The 23,929-nt window shown below is 34.5% G+C and overlaps 1 protein-coding gene across 28 annotated transcripts in view; it reads right to left on the bottom strand.

Annotated features, from left to right (window-relative positions):
• The window catches only part of NRXN1 (neurexin 1), a 1,176,176-nt gene that overhangs the window by 130,635 nt on the left and 1,021,612 nt on the right, over positions 1-23,929 (bottom strand). For 18 of the 28 annotated variants that reach the window (XM_037806663.1, XM_037806657.1, XM_037806658.1 and 15 more), the window contains 2 exons: positions 7,219-7,308; positions 5,498-5,817 (listed from right to left, as the gene is read on the bottom strand). In XM_037806663.1, coding sequence (XP_037662591.1) covers positions 5,498-5,817; positions 7,219-7,308 — 410 coding nt within the window. The remainder of the gene's footprint in view (positions 1-5,497; positions 5,818-7,218; positions 7,309-23,929) is intronic. The other 10 variants (XM_037806673.1, XM_037806672.1, XM_037806676.1 and 7 more) reach the window with 1 other exon arrangement.

The raw sequence follows: 23,929 nt of genomic DNA, 5'->3' as shown, positions 1-23,929 counted from the left end.
AAGTGACTAGCAGATGTGTACATGGGATAAGTGAATGAATGAATGACTGGACAGATGGAAGGACATATTTATCTACAGCTAGACTTTTCAGAAGATGTCTCAAAACCAAGGTTGCATCTACCGTCAACTTTTTCATCAGGTAAGATCCCAAGACCCCCAAAGAAAATGCACTGTTACACTGTGCAAAAGGATTTTCTTAAAATAAGCTCTTAAAATGTCTACATGCTGGCTCTTTTGCTTGCCAGCAATGGGGGTGGTGGTGGGGGCAGGGTGGGGTGCTGGCACAGGACACCTACTAAAGAGCAGTTGCTTACCTACATTTAAAGTTACAATGATTTACACTCTTCTATAAAGCACCCTTAGTTCTGGAATATGCATTTGCATCTATTTTAAAATCTACACTCAAGTTTTTTCTTTACTATATCCTCTAAGATTTGCTGTAAAAAAAGTGAATCCAGCAGAATGATTGGATAAGGGGAACCAAAATTAATTATTCATGTCACCAGTATTCTAAAAATGTAGAATGGTTATCAGGAACTTGTATTATTACAAATAATGTAATTATTTTTTAATAATGAAGCCACAGCTAAGGTTAATTAATATTTTTAATAAAAACTAAAGTTTTATCCTTTGATGTTGCAAAGTGTATTTTGTTGGTTTTAAATATTTTTCATGGAAATATGTGCACACTCTGCTTACATTATTTCAAACAAATAGTATTCATTTTTCATGAGTACCTCCCGGAAGCAATAGCAGCTTCCAATATATTCAAATACTCTTTTCTTGCTCGCACACTCATTGGGTTTCTTTTTACATCACACCACTAGGAATCAAATGGCACTGAGATTAGCAGAACATCTCATATGTGAAATACACATGCCTCTGACAATCCACCACTAATATTTTTTAATTCTCAAGAGTTCCTTTTCTTAAGTAGGTTTGATAAGTCCACCCTGAAAAAAGCCTAACTGGAATCATAAAACTGTCCCAATACATTTCAATCATATTTACTGATTCTGCCCTCCACTTTATAATTTGATTTATTGTCTTCCCAAGAGTTGCAAGCTATAGTCCATAGTCAAAAACGAGAATCTCTCAAAGCCTTATTCTCCCTCTTTTTTCAAGATTTTTGAAATGAGATGAAAGAAGATGAAAAAAGGCTATAGATTCTTGAAGCCAGGTAAGGAAACCAAAGTGTTCCTGCTCAGAATGTAAAGGAAAGGAGTCTATATTTATTATTCTTAAGAAGTGTGATTTTCTTGCAATGATAGATTTTACATATACTACAAAAGTAGGTACAATATAATTTATAGATCAAAGTGGGATTCTTTTGAGAGAGAAAGGGTTACTGTTACTAATTACATTGCAGACAAGGGGACTATCCAGGTCACCTGCGATGCTCAGCTCATCTGCGAAAAGTCAAGGGTGAAATCTCCATTTTATTAAATAAATCAGAAGACCTAATTAAGTGTATCACTAGAATCAATGAATTTTAGAAATTTTTGAGCTGAATGCCACCCAAGATATTCCTAGTTCAACTTGCATATTTTAGAGAGGCAGCAAGGCCAAAGGACCAGAAGGCTGTAATCAACCTGTTCCGGTCACAGGATCAGGTTGGCAGTCTTGTTGAAACTGGAAGCCAGATCTCCTGATTCACTGTGCTCCTTCCATCACACGACACTCCTCTAAGAAAAAGACATCAGCACAGCTCCATATTCTCTACAAATACATATATAGCTTGCAAAATATTCTTGAAGGAAAGAACCAAAAGACTATAATATGTGCTACAAACACTAATCCAGGAGAAATGTCACAATCTTGATCTTAAAAGAAATAGCACAGATCCACTTTTCTTTCTTTATAGGAAGTGAATGCTGCCCTTTGCACTTTGGCTTATTTTGGGTCATTTACATAAAGATACATCTACAACTTGAGACTCGCTAGATTATTCAAAAGAGGAGGGAACACTCGGCAGCCAAAAATCTGGTATGATACTCCCAGTCACTAATCCCAAGAAGTCCTGAGCATCCTGAAGAAATTTATGTGATCAATTATTTGCAAATAAATAAAACTTTCTAAGATTAGCCTTATAGAAAGTTCCTCTTTTCAAACACTAGCAGGTCTTATACAAACATTTAGAAATTAAATATTCAAAGTAAATAAACTTTATAAATTTAGTAATCCATATAAAAAGTATCGTTAGAGTCACAGAAAACGGCCACCTAGTCAGAAGGGCTGGAAAACATCCCTGTTGTTTCATGGTGTAAATCATGTCTTTCTAAAATAAGCATCAGTCTGAAAATTGACTGTCACTCAGAGAAGAAAAACATCCTTTTTTTTTCTTTTAAAGACTTATGTACTTTTAAATAGGAGTATAAACAAGATCTTATGGGAGGATATTTTGATGAAAGCTCCTTTATATTCTCTGACTCTGTAAAAAATGAAATACATTTTTCCCCTACTACTTGCCCTGCAGGATGGCTAAGCAAATCTCATCTCATCTATTTGAAATGAATCCAATTTAATTCTGTTTGACCAAAAATCTGTTTCCATAGTTCTAAAACATGCAATCACCCTAAGGTACATTGCCACTGCAGCTTAAGTGACTCAGTGTTATCACTGAGGAAAATAAACTTTGATTGAGGAAACAGTCCAGTATGGCTTTTGAAAAATAAAATGACCCTTCCTAGTACATGCTTTAGTAAAGCAATTGATAAAAGAAGGTAAACGTGGCCATTATAGACTAGGTTTGAAGAAGATGCTTCATTCAACCTGTAAAAGTAGGTCAAAGGTTACCATCCTGAGTTAGCATTATCAATCACTGTTTCATATTTAAGCTTCCCAGATTCTAAGCAATTCTGGCAAAAAAAAAAAAAAAAACAAAAACCCAGAAAAAAAAAAACTTTAAATTCTACATATATCTGTAATCTCTGTAGTTGGTGGAAAATTTGAAAAGTAATTGTGAGGCAAGGAAAATTTGCAAACAAAGTATTCTGTTTCTCAATAATAAATAATTTGTCTTCTTCTCTGATAGCTTTTTTTCCTGCACATACTCATGTTGTTATCCAGAATCACACACATATTGTTATCACAGAGAATTTAAAAAGCTATTAGTCCAACTTGAAAACACTGTTCACACAATCGAGTATTTGTAATGGAACATATTAATCAAAACTATTTAGTTGCAGTTGTTGGTCTTTACAAAAATATAAAGATTTAAAATATCGTTTTTTAAATGTACCTAGTAATCTTTTATTTAAGTCAATACCTCCTCAAATGAACCAAGTAATCACTGATTGATTAGATCATTTACTTCTATAAACCACTGCTGTTTAAACATGTAATAGCTTATAATAAAAGAGACACTGTTTATTGGTAATTAATGAGCAGTTAACTGTTTTCCTTTTGCATTAATTAATATTACAAAGTGCATGCATTTTTATTTCTGCATTTCTGGGTGCTTAACCTCCAAATGAAACAGCTATTTTGCATATTTTTAAAAACATTATTTCTCAATATATAGCAGCTATCAACTGGTGAAATACTTAAAAACAATGCTGATAATTCTTTCCTTTACTTTGGGATACATTTGATTTACTTAGGAATTTAAGGAACTGTAATTTCATCAATGAATATTATGAGATGACTAAGAAAAATATCTGATCACTTCATATTTTAATCACAAAAACATATCCAACTTTTGACTGTCCTAGAAAATTGACCTATTATGAATTATTTTATATAAAGGAAAGAGTCTATAAACCCCCTTATGTTTCAGTTTTCCTGTAATATCTGCCTTAACAATCTGCTTAATGTTAACTAAACCATAATCAATGACAACAACAAAACATCAATGGCATATTAGGAAAGAATAAATTGTAATCAACAGCACTCTCAGGCATGCTTAAATTCGTCCATAGTTACATGTGTCTATCCCAGGGGTTAAGTGTTATGATATTATCAACTATCTTGTAAAACCAAACAAGATAGAGTCAACAAAATGGATAATACTAAGCAAGCTTTCCTAATAGAATGTATGTTCCATGAGGGCAGGAGCTTTTGTTTGTGGTGACTAATATAACCCCAGTGCCAAGAAAAATGCCTGGTGCATGTAGGAGATGATTGATAAATATATATGGGTGGGCATCCTGTGAAACAGCCCATTTTACTTTTTGGCCAAATGCAAACAGAAAAAAATGACAGAGAAGAAAGAAAATAGGAGAGTATAGGTGCATAATGTGTCATGCTACAATTGTACATTTATGAAATTTATAATTTTGTGGTCATCTCTTTTCTACAATATTTTCTCTTTCCCTAGTCCCATTCTCTCACCCCTTTTTATAGAAAGTACAAATCAGAATCCATTTTCTTTTTTCCTCTGGGAAAAACATGCTGATTAGTAGATAGGGTGCTGATACAAACAGAATTTGCCTTCTATTACTCTCTTCACAAATCTCACACTTAGTCTGTTTCAAACCCTTGAAATAAAAGCAATTTTAAAAATCAGTTTTGCCCTTCTTGCTTTTTTAGAATGCAGTTTTCCAGAAAAGTGAGGATCAGGCATTTGGAAAAGCTCTATTTTTTTTTTTACCAACTGAAGACTCTAACTATTAACTACAAAACAAAACAATTGATTTGGGACCAAGGAAAATACACAATTCTGAATGAATTAGTGACAGAATCTGTACAAAGGCCATAAATGTTAACAGTCAAGCAACCACTAGCTTTCCACAGAATGTCCACTCTATGAGGCAGGTCGTTTTTCCCCTGCATTCTTCCTTGACTTAACAGCAATACCTAACCTAGTGCCCGACACATAGCAGGCAATCAATAAGTATATCCTGAATGCATTAATAAACTTCCAAGTTGTACAGATTCAACATTTCAAAAATTTTAGACACAAATTGAACAGTACGCTTATTAAAGTGAATTCTAGGTAAGGAAAGTAAGCCATATATCATACAAATAACTTACTCCAAGACAGTTTTTAAACACCATATTTAGGATCTTTGTTTCAGATAAATTAATGGCTTGTTTTTCCTATAGATAGTAAATGAGTAGATGTATCATTTACCATGAGAGCCACATGCGTACCAATTCAAAACTTTAAGACTACAAAATATAACAGAACTATTGTAGGAGTTTTCTCTTTTAAGGGCATCCATTTGGCTTTTATTTTGATAAAGTGCTGAGCTTGAACAAATACTCCATTAATTTACTTGTTCATTCAGCAAGCTGGACCAAGACTATTGAATCAAGACTAAAAGCAAGAGGCTAACAAACCAAAACAAAGCAGTTCATAAAAATCCACAAATCTCAAATCAACAGCATGTACACATTTCATATTCAAACTGAGAGCATTATGGTAAGCAAGTCTCAAAGGAAGCTGTAGTGCCTGAGATCAGAAACAACTCCATTTCAGGAAAGAAACAGCTGGAGGAAAGCCTAGTTTTATAAACACAGATCCAAAACAAAGGAATGAAATCCACACACTCACCTGGCTAATGGGTTCTTTCGTAGGGGGCTTTCCTCTTCTGGCTGTGCTAGTAGCCAGGGTTGTGGTGGTTTCCATAATTGATGTGGACATCTCTGACTGCATGGCTGTGGCTGTCGACTCGGTTGTCATAGAGGAAGGCACTTCACCAACCAGTCTCACGTTGCCCACTATGGCGATGTTGGCATCATTTTCGGCTGCCATATTCAGAACTTTCAAGCCATTGTAGTAAAGACCAGAGAGCTGACCCTGGAAGGGCTGGCCCTGCTCTTTCCCGCCAATTATTATGGTTGCTTGGCTATTGAAGATTGTGAGCTGACGCCCTGTAAAAATAATATTACATACATGCAAAAATGTTGATTGTGAACTCTACATTCTACAAAGGATGATAAAACAGAGCTTTCATGGGGTGGATAATGAGAGCAATAAACTATAAGAGAGGCATTTGACTCATAATTCATTGCTTATAAATGAGGTGTCCATGAAATGCATAATTACTGGCAAAGACTTGTAAATTCTCAACTTATTTTAAATGTAGTGCTTTTGCTAAAAGACCAATCAAAGATATGTATTACAAATCCAATATTTAGTGGGTACCTTTTCCTTTTTCCCTCAAGAGCTTAGTATAAGCTGTTGGTCTCTTAAATCTAAATTGTTAAATTAAAAAAAAAAGTGAGATAGCTAACATTTCATATATTTGTCATTCTGAAACTACCACTAGCAGACACTAATCTATAGCAGCTGAAATCTCATTTTAAATTTTATGGTAAAAAGCTGTCATAATTCATATAATGGCTACATGTATCTGTATGCTATTCTATAGAAACATGTATTTTTTGAAGGCAATAGTCCATTGTTATTTGAATTATTCTATTTTTTTCTGGCAATCACACTGAAGAGAATTGCATAGTTTACACTGAGCATGTCAGAGACAAAAAAATTCAAAAATGTTTATCTGATTGTCTTTCAGCAAGTCTATCAAAGCAAAACAATGAAAAGAAAAATAGCTTCGGATGTAAAAAGTGGCTTCAGGAATGATACACAAACCGATGGAGAAATTATGGCACATTTCCACCAAACAGCAATCCTCAGCAACAGTACCATTATCATCAAATTGAGTATCCAGTTTTAGCAGATTGCTCTCTGCCCATGAAAAGCATGCACACAACTTTACGTTCAGTTTTAATTAGGGCTTGTTCCCAAATGCTCTTAGAAGGTTGCAAACGTTAAAGGGACTTCATTTTGATTGGCAATCCATATTGCCCACTATTTAAGATGCCTAGAGTTTAAACAATGAGTTTTTTTTTTTTTTTTTTTTTTGCTTTTTTTTTTTCAGGACCGTAATAAAGATATCAGAACTACATATATTTTAGTTAATAATTTAGAGGCTGGAACATGTAATATAATCTATGAATGATTTATCATTTTGGGTTAATGCTTGCTATGAGTACCTTCATAGATTGAGTTAGTGGATTATATTTAACAGTCCCTTTAACCTTAAGTTAACAGGGTAAGATTATTAAACAGCTGATATGTCTAAAAATGTATAGAAATTATTATACAAGGTATGCAAATATTACTATCTACATTTTACTGTTTTAAATTTGTTTTTAATTTAGTTTAACGGAAAATTTATTTTTTATGTTTATTAGTGTTACAATGAAGTACTACTTGGTTATGTTCAAATTATTTTTTTATTTGAAGTTTTAATCAATGTTTTTTACCTTTGTCGAGTAGCCATTCATCAACTACTCGACCAAGTCGATATGGAATTCGCTGTCTAGCAATCGCCAGGCGCTCGTTATCATTGTTTCCTTTAAAGTTTAAAGAGACATTTCATTGGTTAAAATCTGTAAGGTCAAAGGTTAAAAGTTAATACTTAAAGCTTGAGCTATACAGTTGCCACATGATTTTTTGAAATTTGGAATTTTAAAAAGTTCTACCTAGAACATTTCATGTTTCAGACTTTTCATTCATTCATTTATTTTATTTTAGCAAACAAAATTATTCCTATGTTAATTGAAAATTAGAAATCTGCATTTGAGCTAGGTTATTAAACTTAAGTTATCGACAGACCCGAACAACCAATTTAAACAGCATATAATAGCTTTACAAAAAATGACCATTGACCTCAGGGTTTTGTCTTTTTTGATGTTTCTTATTAACTAGTTAAACATGTTCAGGTGAAACAGGTTTAAGTTTTCAAAATACATTCAACCTCTTATTCAAGATTAGTAATTTATGAACACCAACCTAAATACCATCTTTGGCACACTGAAGCATCTAAAATAGGGCTAGCATACTTTATTTCCTATTCAGAAAATATAAATTTTTATGCATCTCACTTAAGGAAACCACAGAGTCCAAACAGTTCTTGTATTCCACCCAAATTGGTTTATCAATCACTTGGACATCACAAAAGAATACATCTTGCATCATCCAAATAATGCTATTACACGAAAAGGCTTTGACAAAAGTGACTTTTGAGTGTCCTTCAGTTTCTTTTAAAGCTTAATGTGCTGAAGCAGATACCATTCAAAAAGAAACATTTATTTGTATGTTTGCATCTACTTGAATATCTGCTCTTTATTGAGCTATTCTAAAGAAGACATGATAGCTTAAGGAACAGGTACAAGCTGCACACTCTGCCCCCATTCATAGATCTATACCACCTTTAAACTAAGTGAGAGCCTGGTTCCTTTGAACAGAAAATTATCTGATAGTAACCCTGTTTAGATTGACTTTGAAAAATGCTCACAGATAGATGAGTGTTCTATTGATCTATTAAGCACTTAGGAAGAACCTAGGCTGCTGTCTCAGTGCTGCGTGGTGCAGACTGCAAGAAGAGTTTTCCTATTCCATGAAAATTAACTAACACAGAATTTTGATCTAAGGCATCTTGGCAATAACTCTGATGAGGACTCAGAGGAGAAGGAATCATTGAATGGTAGTACCTCCCAAAAGGAAAGACAGGAACATTTAAATAGTAAAGAAAAGAGATATACATTTTTCTCAAACTTAGAAAATTTAGAAGTGCTTTCTTATGCTAGTTTTATTATACAGTATACTTACCATAATAAACCTATCATGATATTGGTCACAAACTTTTAGAGAAATAGGAAAGAGCTAACACTTGGGCCTTATCAACTTGTCATTTGAATGTCTGTATAGCTGAAAATATTAATACTTACTTTAAAATGTAAATATCAAAATAGGGCTAACTGTAAAATCTAATGAAGTTTTGATATGCATTTCTCTATGCATTAATGTTGTTTAAAACAATAACTAATTTTAAACAATTAAATTGCCCAATAATAGATTATATAACCCAAATATAGTGCATCTATACAATGACATAGTATGTAAGCATTAAAATGTTAAAAATAATGTTTTATAATGTGAGAATATATTTGTGGTTCATTGTTAATTTTAAAAAGGATATAAATAGCATAAAAATCCAAGCTTACCTTTGTTTTATAAGTGTGCATAATGTGGGTTATTTTATGTGTGTTTCTATATATACATACTTAGAAAATATACTACAATTTAGCATCGGTTATCTTAGGGCAATGTGATAATTAATGAATTGTGTATTTTGGCTTATATGTGATTAACATAATAAATGTATTTTACTTTCACAATTTGAAAGCAAACATAAAATATTATTTTTCAAAACCACATGCTTTTTGCTCTAAGGACTTCTTTCTTGCCCAACACACTTACCAATTCACACTGTTATAACTCTCTGACAGTTTTATAATTAGCATGTTTTGCATGCTAGATAGTTAATTTTGGTACAGAATTTCAGACCCTTAATGAGGTTTATGAAGACTTCCACCATCTGGTTCCTTCCTTATCTCCCTGCACCATTTCACGGCTGTCATTGCGATGCTCTCCCCCTTACAGACTCTAAGCTTTTGGATTTTTTTGGAGATTGAATTGTGTCCCCAACAAAAGGCATGTTTGGCTTCCAGCCCTTGGTCCTGTAAGTGTGAACCCATTTGTATACAGGACTTTTGAAGATGTTATTAGTTAAGGTGTGCCCAAACTGAATGATGGTGGGGCCTTCATCCAATGTGAGTCATGTCCTTATAAGCAAAGGAAATTGGACATGGAAGGAGAAGATGCTGACGTGTATTGCCAAGTGATGGAAAAGCCAAGAACCCCCAGATGTTGGCGGCCAGCCAGAAGATACCAACCCTGAGAGGAATCAAACCTTCTAGCCTCTGACCATGAGCCAACAAATTTCTGTTATTAAGAAAACCTATTATATGGTATCTGTTTTAGCAGCTAGGAAATAAAAGCAGTTTTGCACCTTCTTTTATTTGTAATGCTCTCCCTCTGCTCCCACCCCATCTCATCTTTCCTTAGACAACTTTGAGTCATTAATGCAATTTTCTTGTCAGGAACATTACCTCCTCGGAAAGTCTTACTTGACGTCCCCAAGTTAGGTTAGGCCACCTAACTAATCTTCCCCAGTCCCTGATACATGCCCTTTAGAAACAAGCATTAACTGTGCAACTGCATACTGGTGCTCGCACAGTACCTATCACATAACCTCCAATAAAATATCTGTAGAATGAAGTAGTGAAGGAAATCTAGTGTTTAGTTTTAACAGTTTCTGTGGCAACATTAACTCATCCCCACAACCTAAGGGGCAGACCAAAGAGAATGAAAGCCAATACTTGTGTCTAGAGAATAGGCCACACACAGCTAAGCCTCCCCTTCCTTTTCTCCAAAGGAAACTGGCACTCGTAGAACAATTAATATGATCAATATGACATTATTCAAGTCAATAGTAGTTATTGAAGATCCCTGATGAGACTAGTTAAGACAGGAAGATAAACATCATTCCCAAAGAATACAAAGAGATCATCCAACAACAACAACAATAAAGAAATCTAGAACACAGTAGGTAGTAGAGATGGGTGTAAAAAGAAATGATGATAATTTATAAGATAGCCACATAATAGGGTCAAAGAACCCCATAACCCCTCAAAGTCATATGCCTTAAAGTTCAGAGAACATGATTTGATTATGGAATCAAAAGACAGACTTTATTCTTTGTTTTGTAGGAGTAATGGATGGGAAATAAGACAGAGTTTACTGCACAGATCAATGTATGTCTACTTTATTCTTCAAATTCTTTCTTCTTCTACTAAAGTAAAAACAAATGACTTTTCCTATGGCAACATTATATATAAATACATTGTCAACCAAATGAAGACAGATCTAAATAGAGTACAGTAGCAATGTCTTTTTAATGGATGTTTTCCAAGCCCCTTATACTATTGGGTATCAAGTAGTTGAGATTAGTTAGATTCGACAAGGATATGTCTACCCTTTGCCTCCACCTCATGATTTTCATTAGCAAGGTACAATATGGAAAATGGTAACTGAGGTAGACTCGTTTAAGTAATTGTTTCAACGCATTTCATTTCTTATCAAATTCATGGTGATATGTCACTTTAAAAATATCCAAAAACTTTGTATTATTTTACTGTTTATAGTTAATACTGTCCAAAGTTCGATATATGTTTAGACCTATATAGAGGACATAGAACCAACCTATTTGATTGGCAAAGGCCAAAGACAAATATAATATCCAATGACCTTTTCTTTTCTCTGAGAAGGGTTAGGACCTAATACCAAATATGCTGGATTATAGAAGCAATACATAGAGCTTTTGTGGATGGTCAAAGAAAGCAGGTTTATACTAATAGGAGAGATGAAAACAAGTGGAATGTACTCAAAAATTAAAATCAAACTAAAGGTGACTCTTTGGAGAAAATATTTTCATTTTCATGTTTCCTAAATTAGAGGTAAGGAAAAAGTAATAATGACCCCTTGTAAAAGATCTATTTATTTCAGATTTGTTAAAAGGGGCAAAAAAATTTTGACTTTTCTAGAAGCATGAAACTCTATTACAGAAATCTGCTGAGCACATAGGTTAAATTTATGAAAACAATGGCTCTCACTGAATTGTTAAAAGATAATCTATTCTTACACTTCCTTTCCCCAGAGAAAACAGGGATGGAATTTTCCTTTGTTTTCTTTTTTTTTAATCCAGTTAATTTTATGTGGTTTAATCTGTTGGTACCTCCACTGAAAATATTACCAACATACATTTCTCTTTTGAAGTAATTTTCAAACAATGGGACTGCATGAAAATTTGGGTTTATTTCCCTTTCAATTGCTGAAGGATTAAGTATTTTTGACAGGAGGCAGGCCTGCCAGTAGTAATAATACCACAAACAATTGATGGGTCCAAGTCCTAATTGGAGTGACCATTTGGGTGTAAGTTACTAAATATAATTGGCTACCTCAAACAAGACTCCAGGGGTCAGGAATGAAAAGGAAAATCTGATCATTCAATGCTTAGAATGTAACACCCTGCATTTTGATCGAATCCAGATGGTTTCATTTTCCCACCTAATCAACAATATTTGGTCACAGTATAGGAAATCAATTCTGTATGAACCAGTAGACTTTAAGAAACAAGAGTAATTTCAAAGACTCAAAGTAAACAGCACAGAGCAATAAAACTCAAATCTTGGACTTGGAGTTAAATTAGACTCAAAGAACAAAGGGAAACAAAATCTTAATCATATACTTATAACATTGCTCAGTGGAGATGAACTATATGAACTTCACTAGTATATAGTTTATCTCTTCCCATTTTCTTGGATCTTCATCTCTCAATGGTAATTTTTCCTCAGAAATAGTGTCAATTTTGGTATAATATTGTAATATCCTGGAATAAAAATAAGACAAAGCAATGCTATGAACCCAACATTTCTCCAGAATCATATAAAAGTAAAACAAATATACTTGTTTTTTTCTGAAGGCTTTCTAGTGCCTGAGTTTTTAACATTGTGAAAGAAAATTCAATAGGGTTCTGTAAAAGCAATTCATACTCCCACAAAAAAATTTGGGAGTCTGATTTTAGACATTTTGCTTTTAAATGAGAACATGGCATTTGGACATTCCTAGAAACGTAAAACAAAATAAAAGTTTAAAATAGTTTTGCAAAGTTATTCTAGTTTTAAAAGCAGCTTTACCATGCCAATTCCAACTAAATGTTGTATGTTTGTTTGTCATGTAATCCATACAAATGTAGTAATACCTAACTTATCTGGTCATGTTCCAAATAAGTGGATTTTGAACATCATTGACACCCTTTGAGGATCAAACTTTTGAAAATTATAGCTATTACAAAGAAAATACTTGTTGCATATATTACATTATTTCCTATAATATTAAGATGTGTAGATAGCAATTATATGCATCTGTTTGGCTCCTGCCTACTTTAATTTCATCTTGAACCACCTATTTCTAACTCTTTAAACTCTAGTCACACTGGACTTCTTTAATTCTTTTAACCAAGCAAGTACATTTTGAACATGCCATTCTCTTTGCCTTGCAAATTTCCTGCATCCCTGCGTGGGTACTCCCATGCACACACACACACACACACACACACACACACAAACACACAACTGAGTCTGGTTAACTTATTTCTCCTTTAAATATTAACTCATATGTTTCTCAATGAAGCATTCCCTGTGCTCCCTAATCCCTCCACCAAATTAGCATAGATATTTCCCTTACGCATTCTTACAACATTGAGTAAAATATCTATAATAATGATGCAATAAATTCATGCAATTTTTTCTAGACTATAGCTTCCATATGAATCAGGGGCCATGTCTCTTTTGTTCACTGCTATATACATTGTGCATGACATAATGCTGGGCACATGATAAGCATTAGATATGTAATTCCTGAGTGAAAAATGAACCCATTTGGAGTATCTGTTGCACAGCAATGCAGTGTTATCTGTTGTTCAAGAGTTACAAAGCAGTAAATTGTTAGTCTCCATTAATGATTTATATATATTATGACTCAGTAATCTTGCCCTTCTTTCTCCAATCATGATTTTGCCACTGAAGAAATCAATAGGGCAAGCAAGTCTCTTAAATAATATGTTTTATGTTTAAATACAAGCCAGTGATTTGTAGCCTGAGGTGGGCTCCACTATGGTGCATACACATTGGAGAGAAATTCATTGAGAGCTAATGGTTGAGTGGTGAGGGGGGAATTTCTGCATGTCCCTAGATTCTCTTATGCACTGGGTATGAGAGACAGTCTTGGATTTAATGAATCTTCAAAAACGTGAAATTGCTAAGAATATCTTTTATGAGACCAATATAGTGGTGCCTTCTTTAATATGAACTGAAATTCATACTCTCTGAGTAATAGTCCATCAATAAATATATCAACCACCTGTAAGGAAAACAGCTTTTGTCTAGCTTCGGCAAAAATGATACAAAGTTGAGCCTCTACAAAATCGGGTGGTAGAAGTTATGGATCTTTAGCCTTCACAATGTGAGCGTAGGGTCCTTCCGGGGTGTGGCCAATTCACTGATGAGATACAGAAGTGAAGGACCTGGATTGTCTTCTGGACTACTGAGACCTAGTTGAATGATGAACACACACCACCAAAATATAAAAATGTTCTTTTCTCATAACAGGATTAGACAAGCTAGTCAGCTAATATCTAAGTTTCATTCACACTGGAAAATCTAGTTTTTAAGTATGTAAGGTGAACAGTAGGAAAAGGAATTAAAGAAAATATTGGACCAATAGAAAATAGAAACATAATTTGAGTGAATTTTTGAAATAAATATTATTTAATTTTCATATTGATCCCAGGTCATAAATATCTTTTATAGATGGGAAAATTAAGGCTCCAGGAGGTGATAAAATTGGTTCTGGTAATACATAATAGCTGGAGGAAGCACTTGAACCCAGATATGTCTGACTCCAAAGCTCTTCCATGGAATAGTTATTAAAGCAATGCCTCATTCTAGCCTTAATGATAATGGCTCAATATTTCCCTTTTGTTTTTAATATCACTCTTTTATATAAAGGAAAATGTCATAGTCTTGTCAATAAAGCTTCTGGCTTATAAAGTTTGGGTGAGATCATCTCCCTAGGCCCATAAAATCAAAACCTTCCCCAAATCTTTTGAGAATTCATCCGGAGGAAATTTTTATCATGTCCATTTTATAGATTAATAAAATGAGTCATAGGTAACTAAAGTGACCAAAGACGTATTACAATTGAGATCCCAGTAAGGAGCAATATTTCATTTTCTTTCTCTTATAAAAATGCCTTGCCATGCATAGCCACTTGAGGTGTAAAATATTCCAGGCATTCCTTCTCTTTATTCCTAATTTATAAGAGGCCTCGAGCATAATAATCCACCACCAAATTCACTGCTTTCTTGGTGCTGAACATCTCCAGAGATAAACTGGAAAAGGAGAGAAGGTCTTGGTCATAACTCAAAAAGATTATTGCACTTGGATGACATGTGAGAGGAAGGATGGGACTCTGCAAAATGTTACAGTGAATTTCCTCCTTTTTTTATTTCCTTGCCAATCTCTAGCTCTGTGTTTCCCTTTACACACCTCCAGGAACCCAGTGCTCTCATGCCGTTTGTCAGTAACCCAGAACATATATCCACATCTGTCCTCCCTAGACATATCTCATGTTTCCAAAATACTGCATCCTCCTTCTCTAGTTCCAATAGTCAGACTCCTGGTTTCCTTAGCATAGCTTAGCTGGACGTTAGGAAAGCAATCTGACTCAATGGAGTCAGTACTAAGCACTGACTGCATATCCTAAATGTGGTGTGTCAGGCACACGTCACATGGATCCTATCCTTAAGGTGCTTACACTTTGCCTGGGGAGTCAAGAGGCAAAATGAAGAAAGTTGGACACCAAAAGATTCAACTAAAGTTCAAGATAATAATTAACTTACCATAAGTATGTGACTAACCATCATGTGATTTATACTTGTCACAGAAGTTCAGAGAGGGCAGTAGATTAGAGCAAACAAGGAAGACATGATGGAGCACAAAGGACTTTTCCTAGATCAAAAACAATCTAGTTATTATTTCTATAACTATCTCATTGGACTAGTAACCAGATAAAAATATATTAGTTATTTAGATACTAATCTCCAATAAAGTTGCTAATTGATAGTTCTCTTCAGCTTTATAAAATCATTTACCCCTACATAATTTTTAAAAATAAATATATTCTCTACTAGAATATATTTTGTCTCCTAATAATTACAAATATGAATAAACATCCTTAAAATATTTATGCTATGCTAAGTGAAAAAAAGCAGGTTGCAAAATGTGAAAACTCCGAAGTAAAACACAAAGTAAGTTGGCAAGAACATGAATGCAAAGTGTAAAAATGAAAATATTTGTGTTGGAATGGAGGGATTATGGAGACTATTTCTTCAAATTTTAATTTAATATTGTTGATACTCCATTTATATATATTTCAAGTTTGTTTGACTTCCTTAAAAAATCTGTTTCTCTTAACTAGGTATAGTGTCTTAACGCAGTGTTACAGCAAGAGGGGGTGGCATGCCCAGCTGCCTGGTCAGTCAGTCCATCTAACTCATGTAACTCAGAGGGGGCACAGACTACTCAAGTGGGCACTGCTCTGATTCTGACTAATGTTTCACATGTGTCCCAGCTCCTATAAGAAACAGCAAGCCTTTTGTATCCGATTAAACAATAGAGACTACTGGGATATTAGGCATGGAAGGTCACAGGCTGTTTACTGCAGAGTTCAGTGGTGCTTTGGGGTAAAAATTAGAAGCTTCTCCATGTCTAACTGGCTTAAGAAATTTCTCCCTTCATGTGTCACTTTTATTTGGATCTATATTATTATATCTAGTCTTTCTTTATACAAAGATTTGTAGAAGCACTTGTTCCTATTAGCTATATGCATTCAACATTTTTATTTTGATATTGTTCCATCAGATTAATTAAGGTCAAAATTTAAAAAGAAAGGTAATTTTGTGAACTTTATATCTCTTTACCTATGTTGAATGAAGTGATTTATACTTTCTTCTCTCTTCCCTAAGCCTTTTTTTATCCTGTTGGGTTCCTAAAGTGGAGAAACTGGAGAATCATTTAAAAAAAAAAAAAAAAAACAGCTCTAAGAAATGAAAAGCAACAGGGATAAGCAGATAAAATACAGAGGCTACTCTCATAAATTAAAGGTCATACTCTGTTATCACACATACTAAAGGGTTCTTTTGTGCTGGCTGTGTAGCATTTAAGAGAGAAGAATGGCTTAACTCTCCAAAATACAGCCACTGATAGATATCAATAAATAGTGAGAATAAAAAAAATGAAATGTAAGAACAGCTCCACATTACCTTATGAAAGGCATTTTGCCTTCTTCCCAGATATGAGAATCTTGAGCACTTTCTACATCATAATGTCATAACATTTAAGCTTATCCACTCTAATAAGAACTTATATATTCTCTAAGGCTCCTTTTCCCAAGTCATGATTTCTTAAAATCAGATAATTATGTGGTACAGCTGAAATTTCTGCCCCTCACACCAGCTTTGACTTCTAATCCATTCTTCCTAATATTTTTGGATGGTTTACGGGAAGAGGAAATAAGGGCATGTGTTACATATGGTTTGATATGGCCTTTAAATGGTGCTGAGGAAATTCCTTGTTTTCCAGGGAAGAAAAGTAAGTCTGATTACTATGGCATTCCAACCTCATTTTAAATGGACTTCAATTTCTCTCCTCCACTTGTAACTGAAAAGCAGGAAATTTTTTTTTTTTTTTTTTCTTTTTTCAATTAGAAAGACGGAGTTTGTCAACTGTATGCCATGATTTAAGATTAAAGCTCTGGAAGTGCAAAGAACAGGTTGGGATACAATTGTTGGATCATTGCCCCTTTCAATTTTATAAAATATAAAACTACTTAAATAAATAAACTATTTTTTCTTGACAAATCAACCCCCTGGATTCGAACTTAAAATCCTAACATATTTTTTCCTCCAGAACAAAATTTTTCTACTCCAGCAGTTATCTTTTAGAACTGCTTATCCATGTGGTCAGATTCATTATTCATTGTATAAAGAGAATCCTCGATGGCTAACATACTAGGCTTTAAATCCTGGGTCCAATCCTGGCTTCTCATTGACCACTTGGTAACATTGGGACAGGTGTATAACGTCTCTGAACTTCAGTTTTCTCATCTGTAAAATAGGATTTGCATGAAAAAAAGGCATAATATATGCAAACCTCTTAGCAAAGCCTGTGACACATAATAAGCACTCAGTAAATATTAGCCATTGTGTTGTGGGTATGTCATTTATTATCTGGTACAGTTTGCTTAATATTACCTATCTAGGAATATACAGACCAGAGAAAATGTTTCCCACCCACCGAGCATAGGAAAGGAGTTGAGGTAGATGGGGAGAAGAGTGAAAAATAAATCAGTTTCTCTTTCCTAGGACAAACAAAGGCTGGGGAACTAGCTTTATTATAAAGTGATATCCCGAAACCCATAGGTGCTTTATCAAAATCTCTGTGTTCTCCCCCGGAAAATGTCAGCTTGTTCTCAAAGGTTTATGCATGGCTATCTATATACCAATGGAAACAACTGCAAGACGTCATTAACTGGAGGAGACGACATAAAAAATAAAAAGCCAACAGCAACTGCCCAAGGGAGAATGGAATCAGGGAACCATAATGTGTTCTGGGTCAGAAACACGGTAACAAAAGCTGCCTCTCAGAAAGAAAATTTTAGACATCAGTGTGGCCTCACATTTTAACCTGTTTATTAATGCTTCAAAGAGGCCTACTTCAAATAGATTGCCTTAAACTCTTCTTTTCCACCTGTAATGCAAGAAGGGCCACAGAAACTGTAAACAGAAACAGATACTCAGATACTGCGTGTCCCTAAAGCAAGACAGCCCCATTATCTATAAAATTAGATAGGAGGACTGGTCTGCCTCTAAGGTCACTTCCAAGGATAATGACTCATGGTCCCAGGCTTGTCAAGAAGCCACAGATTGGCCACCTTGTCAAGGAATGGTGTCTGAGTTTTCTGAAGTATTTAATTTTCAAGTCATTAAAAACAAATACCATCAATGTTTCTAACTCTTCAAATATCTTTAAAAGACAGCTAAATCTTTGACTTGTCATGTTCTTTTTTTTTTTTTAACTATCTCATAGTGCTATGACAATTTTATGAAGAATTTCAGTTGTCATCTGTGGAGGCCTTTATAATTAAGTCATTAACTTTTTCTGATATGTTTAATGTTGCAAGCTTGTCTTCTTTTTTCAGTTGTACAGACACACAAACCTCACACCCCCTAGACATTCCTCTATCTTTCTACCCACCCACTGAAGCATGTCTTGACTCTGACAGTCATTTCAAGAGGAGAAAAGCAAGTAGAGGTTAGATTTTAGGAGATTTCAGTTTTATAAAAAGTAGTTAAGTGAATGGGGGTGGGAGTGGGGTGAGACGCTTGGGGAGAGAAGAGGTTTTTTTCTTCATCACTTTAGATGTTGAGCAATAAAGAGATAAACACTGACAAGTTCAAAAGGGATCTGAGAACGTCTTCAAATCAAGGGCTGCTTTTTGCAAATGCTCTTTGTCCAGAATTTATCTAATTAAACCTTTTCTTGTGTCTCTCAAACACCTGTAATCTGGGAGACTCTAGTTTGGGGACTATTTCTGGTTCAGAAGACATTTCCTGTGAGAGTTTCTGTCCAATCAAGTCTGGCAAGGGCAGTTTCACTAGAAAACCTGCCTAAGTTGAGGTCACCAGTTAACATCCAGGCATTCTAAACAATGTAGTAGGTACAGAGAAGAAATAGTTCATTGACATCTCTCAGAATAAGACTGTGAATTTCTCTACTGCCCTTGGTATTTCTCCTTAAATGTAAGCCACCCATGACTTCTAATGGACCCCTGAATGCAGAACAGAATGAAAAGATCAAAGCTACAGATAGGTCCTATCAAATTTTGAGCTGTTGCTCCAATAGTGAACACATTGAAACTGATCCATGCACATGTTCTTCTCTTTCTCTTAACCCAACACATATATTTGTGAGTTGGTTGAGGATGGTTAAGCTATGTCATGCCCAGGGATGGGCTATAGTAATTGGGCCATACAATTCTGGTCTAATTACACTTAATCTAATTTTTTTCCTAAGTCATTTAAATCTAGCTCACCTTGTGTTGACTTCAGTGAAAGTAACAGTTTGTTGGCATCCTCCACACAAGAACCTTTCAAATAATTAGAGATGATTTAAGACTATTTTGAAATTATTTATTGTTGGTTTATTTCTAGTTTTCTTTGATATTAAGAACACATGAAGTATTTTGCTAATTGCTAATCTAGTCTAGAAATAAGTACTCTTGCATTGAATTTTAATAAAGTACCAAGGTAATATCAAATTGTGCCCATTTTAAAGGTTAATACTTGGTTAAAAAAATGCCCTTCATTATTTTCTGGTTTTGCCACAAATTATGATATTCTGCAAAACAATTCTATTAGTTAGCAAATGGGCTATATTAGCCTACTTTTTTTTGCATTACTTATAAGATGATGAAATTGGTTTTGGCATGATCATATATATATATATGAATGTATGTAGTTCCATACAGTTCCCAGCTTTTGCAAAAGGAACTTCTTGACCTTTCATATCATTAAATTATATTCCTTAAACTAAAAAAAAAAAAAAAACGTGATGCTACTATTTTCTTTACTTTGTGGCTCCCTATAACTTCATTAACACAAATGACTGCAGTAATCTTAAAAATTTAATATTTGGTTTTTAATTTATTTTAAAATGTCACAGTACCAGAGAATAAAAATATATATGCAGGGCCCCCCTGAGGAGCTGGGGGTAAATGCAGAGATGTTGGGCTTCCTCACCTGGATTGTTGCTTATGTTCTCACAAACATTAAGGACTGGAGGTTTGATGTGCCAAGCCCTCTATCACAGGACTTGCCCTTATGAAGCTCATTACTAAGTGGGACCTGACTCCCAGGGGTATAAATCTCCCTGGCAACATGGGATATGACTCCGGAGAATTAATCTGGACCTGACATCGTGGGACTGAGAACATCTTCTTGACCAAAAGGGGGATGCAAAATGAAACAAAATAAAGTTCCACGGGCTGAGAGATTTTGGATGGAGTTGAGAGGTCACTCTGGTGGGTACTCTTATGCACTATATAGATAATGCTTTTTAGGTTTTAATGCATTGGGATAGCTAGAAGTAAATACCTGAAACTATCAAACTGCAATCCAGTTGCTCTGACTCTTGAAGATGATTGTTTAACAATGTAGCTTACAAGGGGGACGGTATGATTGTGAAAACATTGTGGATCGCACTCCCTTTGTCCAGTGTATGGATGGATGAGTAGAAAAATGGGTACAAAAAAACTAAATGAAAAATAGGGTGGGAGACAGGTGATTTGGGTGTTTTTTTTATTTTTATTTTTATTTTTTTTTATTCCTATTTTCACTTTTTCTGGTACAAGGAAAATGTTCAAAAAGTAGACTGGGGTGATGAATGCACAACTATATGATGGTACTGTGAACAATTAATTGTACACTGTGGATGACTGTATGGTATCTGAATATATCTCAATAAAATTGAATTTTAAAAAAGTCACAGTACAAAATATCATATAAAACAAACCTCTACTTATGCTATTGATTAAATAAGGTGAGATTTTTTTAATTGAAATATGCTAATGTTTTCTTCAATTTGGTAATTATTGTGAGATCACAAAAGGTTTATTATGCCCATGTCCAGAACCTAAAAACAACTTCTAAAGTCCTGAAGGAGAGGTCTATGTTTATTCACACAGATTTCTATTCTTAGGAACCAAGTACTTTTTTTAAATAAACACAAAAAAAATTTTGAGGGACCACAATTAATTTTAGGGCACTTGCTAAATAGTCATGCTGATTTGAAATGTTTTTCATCTACTGAAAACTGGATGAGTGTCTTACACTGTTCTCTTTTTCTCTTGGTGCTTATCACTGTGTGGAGATGCCTGCTTGTTGGTGAATGTGATGCCAAGTTTAAACTCATCTTAGAAAAAGGTATACCATGGGGAAACTTTCCCGCAATATGGCAGCAACCACAGAAAGCACCTGGGAACGGTGGAAGCCTGGCCAATGGGTGACTGCACCAATTGTGCTAAAACAAAAAGATTTGGGCTAAGTATGGATGTAATCATCTCAAAATCCCTTATATTTCCTGAGGAATTGGGCAGAGCTTTATTGATTCTTCCCATAGTGTAAGGCTGCATGTTTTATGACTTCCTTTTCTAGTCAAGACGGATTTCAATGTATGTTTTGAACTGCTTTTTACTCGAGAAAATGCTTGGGGAAAGGGAGGGGAAAAGCCTGCTTCTGAACTCGGTTTCTGCTGTCCTCTGAGAGAGCCTGGCCGACACTCTCACCACCTGTGTATTTCCATCTCTGCTTCCCGTGCCCTCGTGCAAGAGACAACTGGACTGCTGTAATCACCTCATAGCATAGCTCCAGACATCAATCATTCTGGTTTGCTCTAGCCCATTCCCTACCTTTTAGCCAGAGGGGTTATTTGAAATAATGTGTTTTCTTCAATAGGCTGTAAGCTCCATGAGAGAAGAGACGACATCCACTTTTCCTCACTATAGTATCCCCAGCACAGGGCCAGCCACAAGGCAAGTCTTAAAGAAATACTTCTGAATGAATTATTGACTAGATTAATAGATTCTGCTTCCCTGGTCCCTGGTGTCTTCCACTACCCTTCATCCCAACATGCTATACCAAACCAAGTCCCTTTGTTTCGATATCTTCATCAGGGCTGTCTCATGCTCCCAGTCTCTTCTCCATGATCCAAACTTACCAATTCTATCTTCCATTCCCTCCAATTTCTGCGGTTTGCTAGTGAAAATGGGTAGCCACAGTGGTAATTGCCTTCCTCATCAATTCAGTAGGAAAATTGTTAGATGCAACTAGACAATATGATTTAGATATGCAGTCAAATCCTTTCATGAAATTTGAAACAATGACTATCTGTTAACTATTTGTAGGAATATGAAACAATTCTAACTTGGGCAGGAAAATTGGCATAGGGCTGCTAATATGTTTTTAGGAAGTTCCTGTAAATTTTATTTGGCATTCTGATAAACAGATCACCTATTAACTCTTAGACATAAATCAGTGCCCTATTTGCTTCATATTTTAATCAAGAAATAGATAAACATGAAGAAAAACAAGATGTGTGCTATTGTAACTTGGTATTTAATGGAGTGTATCCCCAAAGAGGCCCATACAGTAAGTACCTTTTCTTCCCTTTAGCTGGCTGTGTTGTATTAGAAAGAACTCTGCCCTGAAAAGACACAGGCTTGGCTATGGGTGCAGCTCTGCCATTAATGATGCATGTAACCAGATCCTTTTCTTTTCTTGGCTAGTCTTTAAAACAAAAATTATTCTAGGCTGCTGCATTTTTTAATAAAAAGAATTTTTATTGATGACTAAACTAGGGAATCACAACAAAATTTCTATAAAGAATGGAAAACTTTTTAAACACTTTAAATTGTCAAAATAATTCTAGTGAAAATAATGGTAATGTACTAGATGACATATTTCTCACCAAAATTAAAATTCTCTTTTTAATAGCCCTAGGAGGATGAGTTTTCACTCTGAAATTAATGAAATTTTGATTTTCTAAATTCTTAAAATATAAGGCTAAGATTTATGGAAGGAGATAGTCAAGTCTACTTGATTTTGTGGGGTCTAGAAAACCCCAGTTTCCAATCCCAGTAATGCATTCTTGGACAAGTTACTGAATCTTTCCAAGTCTTAGCAAATTTGTAAAACTGGTATAATTCATAAGGTAATTTTTAAGCATAAGATACAATGTATATAAAGCACCTGAGCACAGTTTCTGGCACATGGTCAGTGCTAAATATATGGTGGCTACTATTGTTAACATAGATTGCATAGAACTAGACCCTTAGAAATGAAAAAGACTTTAGCTAGAATCTGCTCCAGTTCTCATCTGATACAAGATCCCTTGGATGATAAACTTGACAGATGGGTCTCTTGAGTTCAGCAGAATTAGGAGAGTCTGAAAGCTACCATACTCATTAAGAGTTGAAATAAAATCATCATCATAACACTCCTTTTTTTTAATATTATTTCCTTTTTAAAAGGGAATTAAAAAAAGAATAGAAAGAACATCATTACAAGTTATGGATCAATGCAATGGACCTTCTTACTTTGATTTGGCTAGACACTGAGATACTCTAATTGAATTTCAACATTATGTCTAGTTTTTCAAGTTAATGACTTTTCAGTATATTCTTTACAGATATATAACAGTAAAGTTTCAAGGTATGAAATTAAAAGGAAAACACAGTAAAAATAAACACACTTCAAACCATAGGTTTTCCACTAAAGGACAAAAACTGAGAATGTAGAAAATGTAACTAAATCAGGAAAATTGGATTTTCAAATGAATTTCTATACATGTTGAAACAAAAAAATTAAAATCTGAAAAATAAGATCCCCAAATG

Source organism: Choloepus didactylus, chromosome 17 (genome assembly GCF_015220235.1).
Source record: "Choloepus didactylus isolate mChoDid1 chromosome 17, mChoDid1.pri, whole genome shotgun sequence".
Classification (NCBI taxonomy): Eukaryota; Metazoa; Chordata; class Mammalia; order Pilosa; family Megalonychidae; genus Choloepus; species Choloepus didactylus.
This window is presented reverse-complemented; position numbering and strand designations above follow the sequence as displayed.